Source organism: Prunus dulcis, chromosome 3, assembly GCF_902201215.1.
Source record: "Prunus dulcis chromosome 3, ALMONDv2, whole genome shotgun sequence".
Lineage (NCBI taxonomy): Eukaryota > Viridiplantae > Streptophyta > Magnoliopsida > Rosales > Rosaceae > Prunus > Prunus dulcis.
In genome coordinates, this window is record NC_047652.1 from 16,884,083 (window position 1) to 16,890,082 (window position 6,000).

General features: G+C 37.0%; 1 protein-coding gene across 1 annotated transcript; it reads left to right on the forward strand.

Annotated features, from left to right (window-relative positions):
* Nucleotides 1-2,120: 2,120 nt before the first annotated feature.
* On the forward strand, nucleotides 2,121-5,133 carry LOC117622557 (protein DETOXIFICATION 41-like). The gene is made up of 8 exons (XM_034353284.1): nucleotides 2,121-2,483; nucleotides 2,799-3,343; nucleotides 3,756-3,842; nucleotides 3,938-3,994; nucleotides 4,099-4,337; nucleotides 4,443-4,561; nucleotides 4,644-4,730; nucleotides 4,834-5,133. Exons 1-8 carry the CDS (start codon nucleotides 2,160-2,162, stop codon nucleotides 4,903-4,905), a joined length of 1,530 nt encoding a protein of 509 aa, XP_034209175.1. The 5' UTR covers nucleotides 2,121-2,159; the 3' UTR covers nucleotides 4,906-5,133.
* Nucleotides 5,134-6,000: the final 867 nt, after the last annotated feature.

A 6,000-nucleotide genomic window follows, 5' to 3' on the forward strand; every position in this document is an offset into this window, starting at 1 on the left:
ATTTTCCTCTCTTTCTGTAAAATCTCTACCGTAGCCTCCTCTTTCCTTTTTCCTTTTTTCTTTTTTCTCCCCTTAATTTTTTTTATTTTTTATATCACCTTGATATAGGCAAAACAAGATGAGACAGATGAAGCAAGCCACACTTTGAAATTTGAAAGTGCTGATAAAATTTAGCCTCATTTTTAGGCCAATTATCCCCTTAAAAAAAATTGAATACTCTTATTTTGAATTCCCAGAATTTTGAAACACAATATATCCCACCACCTTAGGAATAAATGTTGGCCTATATTATTATTATTATTATTTTTAAGGGTCGATTTTGTTATTGTTTTATTATATCTCAACATAAGCTAAAAACTGAACGACCTTGCCTTTGGCAAGCCATCTAGTTTGCTAAAATCTTCTAATACCAATAGTAAAAAAAATAGTAGCACCAACTATCTAGGAAGAAAATTGTGGTTTACTGTAGGAAGCAGCAATTTATTTATTGTAAATTGTAATATTCTACATCTGATATCTTGGTTATGATGAGATTTATTGTGATTCATTCTCTCGTCATTGTTTTCTTTTAACCATTAAGACAAAGGAAGGAATTTTATATTTATTTCTTTCATTATATTATGTTATCTTTATATATTAATATTATCATTTCCTTACGTTCCATTTTCTTCCGGTCCCCGAAATAAAATATTTCTCTACAATCCAAAGCAGATTCGCCTATCTTGACTTGAAATTGTACCGCTAGCTCATGTGAAATTTATTGACTATTAATAGAGTGGCCAAAAATCATGGTGTGGGTTTCGTTATCAAGTCACCTAATATTTTCAATTAGTCAACTATGGCTGCTAAACATGCATGATAAATTTTCACCTACCCTTCAAGGACTAATTAGGAGAGTTTTGACGTACAGTTATTGGTATTCCTTTTTATCATCTAAAGGTTGGATTGAATTCACATAAATAAATCTCACATAGACGGTACGTCTCATATCCCTAATATAAAAATTGTACACGATACGAATTGAGATGGTACAAATGATTTTTTTTTTTTTTTCTCCCTTTCCCACCCTTTTTTTTTTCCTTCCTAAACTTCATCATATAAAGCACTGTAACTCAAATTTATATTATTAGTTGTGCTTGAAAATCAATAGAAGTAGTGTGTGTTTTCGACAGACTAATAATCTTTCTGTCATGTAAAGCCATATCCAAGTTGCTGTCCAGAAGGCTTCTGACACGAAATATTCGAATCTTAGCAAGTGGCGTGCATAAAACAAATTAATACTGAAGCAACCATTGGCAAATGTGCAATATTGTATACTAAAATTTTCACAAGGAAAAGTTTTCAGCACCAAGGAAAAAGGGACATATGGCCAAGAAGCAGATTGTTTAGGTGATCAGTCCCTTGTATGTCAGCTGGCTTGTCAACCCAATAGGTTTTCCCCCAACTTTTTTAAGTTATCATTATACAATTGATTAATATAATGCAGTTTAGCTCCCCCCTTTTAAAGCTGCTTTGGAAATATATTAAGTTTGTACAACTAGGAACAACATAGCCAAACCAACCTAAAGGTCACAATGCGATGTTGACCTTTAGATACACACGCTTATATCTAACAAAGCTCTACCAAGATCTGGAGAAAACCAAGGCAGAACGGATTTTGACCAAAAAAAGAAGCATGCTACCGATTCAGAGGTTCGTGATTAGACTAAGAGATGAAAAAGACGCTGAAATGGAGTCCCACTGATAGGAAATAACGCAGCACCTTTTGACAATGGAACCATCTTAAATGCACAGGTGCATACATCGTTAGTTTGCATTGTAACAAAATTATAACGCAGTGATTGATTTCCGTGTCACACTTTTGGCTTCCAATTGTACAACGTTTGGAGGAATTTGTACCCCAAAATAGGAAACTCTAGCTATTCTTTTGCTGAGGGTACGCATATGAATAAAATAGAGCATTCCCTGCTTTTTGGCTTGTTTGGTACCTAACATTTATGGTAGTAAGACTGTCGGATGATACAGTTACTTCCCTTTATATAAGACTATGACCTCAACCTCATACAAATATATGTCCTCATTGTTTTCTCCAAATAAAACACAAAGTTTTGCAACCCTTGAGTAGTGGCGGCACAGCGGCTGACATACTAATTAACTACATGGGATCGGCGGAGGAGTACCAGCAGCCGCTACTACTCAGGCTTGATGACCAGCAGTCTCGGATTGCTGACGTGTCATCCACTTCCATTGAACAGTTTCTGGGGCAACGGCAGCGGCCAGTTGAACTTCGATGGTGGTCTAGGCTAGTTGTTTGGGAGTCAAGGCTCCTCTGGACATTATCTGGTTCATCTATCACCGTTTCCGTATTCAACTACATGCTTAGCTTTGTCACCCTTATGTTTTGTGGGCATTTGAATGCCTTGGAGCTTGCTGGAGCCTCTATTGCTAGTGTTGGAATTCAGGGTCTTGCTTATGGCATTATGGTATGCATCCAAAATTCATGTAGCTAAAACAATTTCATCTCTATGGTTTTTATTTATTTATTTTGGTGGTTGAACGTTTTTGTTTTTTTGGACTGAGAAATCAACTTATGCATAATGCTTTCTTGCCTAAGTTGCTGCCAAACAAATGCTTATATTGTCAGGCTATGAATTTAGTTCACATGTTCGAGCAAGATCCAACCAGATCAATGGTCATTTTCCCTACAACATAAGTATCTTATGTTAGACAATCTAGCAAGAGAGCATTTTTTCCATATATAATCTAACATATGTTACACTCTTCCTTTCTATTCAAAGTTAGGAATGGCGAGTGCTGTGCAAACTGTTTGTGGGCAAGCATATGGAGCCAAACACTTACCAGCAATGGGAATTATATGCCAAAGGGCAATCATCTTGCACTTGGGAGCAGCAGTCCTCCTTACCTTTGTGTATTGGTGGTCAGGTCCAATACTTATAGCCATAGGCCAATCAGACGAAATAGCAGAGCAGGGCCAAATCTTTGCCAGGGGCATAATCCCTCAACTTTATGCCTTTGCCATAAACTGCCCTCAGCAGAGGTTCCTTCAAGCACAGAACATAGTCAACCCTCTGGCCTACATATCTGTTGCAGTTTTCGTACTACACATTATTCTCACTTGGGTGGTGGTTTTTGTTCTGGACTGTGGCCTACTGGGGGCTGCTCTTATGCTGAGCTTCTCTTGGTGGCTTCTTGTCGTGATATATGGGCTTTATATTCGTCTAAGCCCCAGTTGCAAGGAAACTTGGACTGGCTTGTCTTGGAAAGCCTTCAAAGGAATGTGGCCCTACTTTAAGTTGACTGTTGCCTCTGCTATCATGCTATGGTAGGTGTGGACATTAAGGCTAAAGCAACCGCTTTACCAAACCTTATTAGTCAACAATCTTATTATGTTGAAGGTGATGTCTATAATTGATGTAGCCTAGTCTGGTGGGCGGGTCAGGACATGACAAATTCAACTAAAATGGATAAGTGTCCTGGGTCATATGGTTGGTAAACTTAACTATGATGGAACTGGACTCATTAAATTGGGTAATTGTTCGACAAGTTAGAGAAAATATTGCAGGACTCTATGCCGGACTTATTCCAGTCACATCATGGCCCACCCACCAGTGAGGCTCAATCTCATGTACCACATAAGGTGGTCCACTAATGTGGTATAAAAAAGTGGTCTTTATATCTTTTTCCTTTTGAATAAATTCGAATAATAATTTGCGTATGATCATGTATTAATGTAGTTTGGAGATATGGTACAATCAAGGGTTAACGCTCATATCTGGGCTCCTCCCGAACCCTACAGTCTCACTAGACTCGATCTCGATTTCGTAAGTATGGAATTTGTTAATGCAATCTGTTTAACCTTCTACTAACCGAGGTTTCTTTCTAATTTTACATGTTCTGATGAGATATATCTTTCCAGGATGAACTACTGGAACTTCAGTTTGCAATTTATGTTAGGCCTAAGTGCGGCAGCCAGGTATATCCCAGAATTTTAAATTTATCCTTTACATGTTCAATGTTTTATAGTGAGGGAGACAAAACAAGTATTCTAATCATAACGGGATTATTGGGTTTATGCAGTGTTCGAGTCAGTAATGAGCTAGGGGCTGGTAATCCAAGAGTGGCCAAATTTTCGGTGTTTGTAGTTACCGGAACAAGCATCCTGATTAGTATAATATTCAGTGCAATTATATTGATATTCCGAACCGGATTGAGCAAGCTATTTACAAGTGATCCCGAGGTTGTCAAGGCAGTGTCTGATTTAACTCCATTGCTAGCCATCTCTGTTTTCTTGAATGGCATTCAACCTATACTCTCAGGTATGGTGATATATGAAAAAAGCATAGTAGATGAACAAACCAGATCTGCACAAACTGTTAGCCCTCTAGGCATCATTTTCTAAATTTAGCTGTGTGGAATTTCAGGTGTGGCAATTGGAAGTGGATGGCAAGCTGTTGTGGCATATGTTAACCTGACTTGTTACTACATTATCGGTCTTCCAATTGGATGTGTTCTTGGGTTTAAAACCAGTATGGGAGTGGCAGTAAGTTGAACCTCTCATCCCTCTTGCTAATAAAGTCATTGAGGATTTGTGATAGAACATGATGCATTTTTGGCCTTTTCAGGGAATTTGGTGGGGGATGCTTCTTGGAGTTTTTTTACAAACAGTAGCTCTAATTGTTCTCACCGCCAGAACAAATTGGGATGCCGAGGTGATTGAATTTTGACGAAACTATCGTATGATCAGATATAGTAAACATGAACTGCATTTGGTCACATTGTCGCCAATGATTTTAATCATGGGTTTTTTCGTAGGTTGTAAATGCGGCTGATCGCCTGAAGAGATCTGCAGATGCTGAACGCTCAGACTTGGTGGTCTATGTATGAGCCCATGAAAGTGTTCAAACTTCATTTCAGCGGCGTTTTCATGTAGAGCATGTTGGGATGCAGTTCTGAAGGATAAAAATTTGTTAAAAGCTACAATTTTCTCTACAGATGTTTACATATGGAGAAAGTAAGGAATCATAGAATTTAGAAATCGGGGAACTATTGAATCGGTATGGGAAGAATCATTCCCATTAAGTTGTTTACTAAACATATGGAATTAGCAAAGGAATGGGGTTGATTCCCATTGTTATGGTTTACTAATTTTCATGAATTTGAATCCAAATTAATTTTATTACTAAAATGCTTGCATATTTTCATCACAGCACATATATAATTCTCAAATTAGCTAAGGAGACCAAAAAACTAATCCTGTAGCAAACCAGTAAGGCGGTGTAAACATGAGAAATCAATATGTTGAACAAGATGAATAGCAAGAGCCAAGTTCAATGATAATGTTAATAACACCTTTGTCCATAGCCAATTTTAAACGAAAAATAAACTCCAATAAATATATGTATATCTTTCACTTACGTAACTAGCAAACATTCAAATAATAATAACCTACATATTGCCAAAAAAGGAGATATATAATCTCCACAAAAGTCTTTATCCATGACCATACTTTGTTTTGTGATGAATGTGAAGACAGAAAATAGAAGAAGAAAGATAGATAGATAGAATGACTTACGTAGCACAACATGTTGCTCCTACTTCTAGGAGGTTGTGTCTGCAACATGAACAAGAAGTTAGAGTGTCTTGGAACTTCTTAGCATGAGTTTTTATTTTTTTTACGACTTGGGGTGTTTTGAAATTATGATAAAGTGGTAAGGGTATTTTTGAAAGTTATTAAGAGAAAACAAGAAAGGGAAACGTATCGAGTACTCCCCTCTAGTTGATATAATATCTAGTTTTAAGGGGATGTGATTACGGATTTTGAGGTGGGGCCACTTATTTTTTCATTCCTAATTGCAAGTAAACACAGAGAAAATAAAAAATGAAAATCATTCTATTTCCTCCCACCCATTATTGATATGTAAACATGAGGATGATTAAAGACTTACAAAAACCGTTGATCTTGAGCATATTGTCAGCATG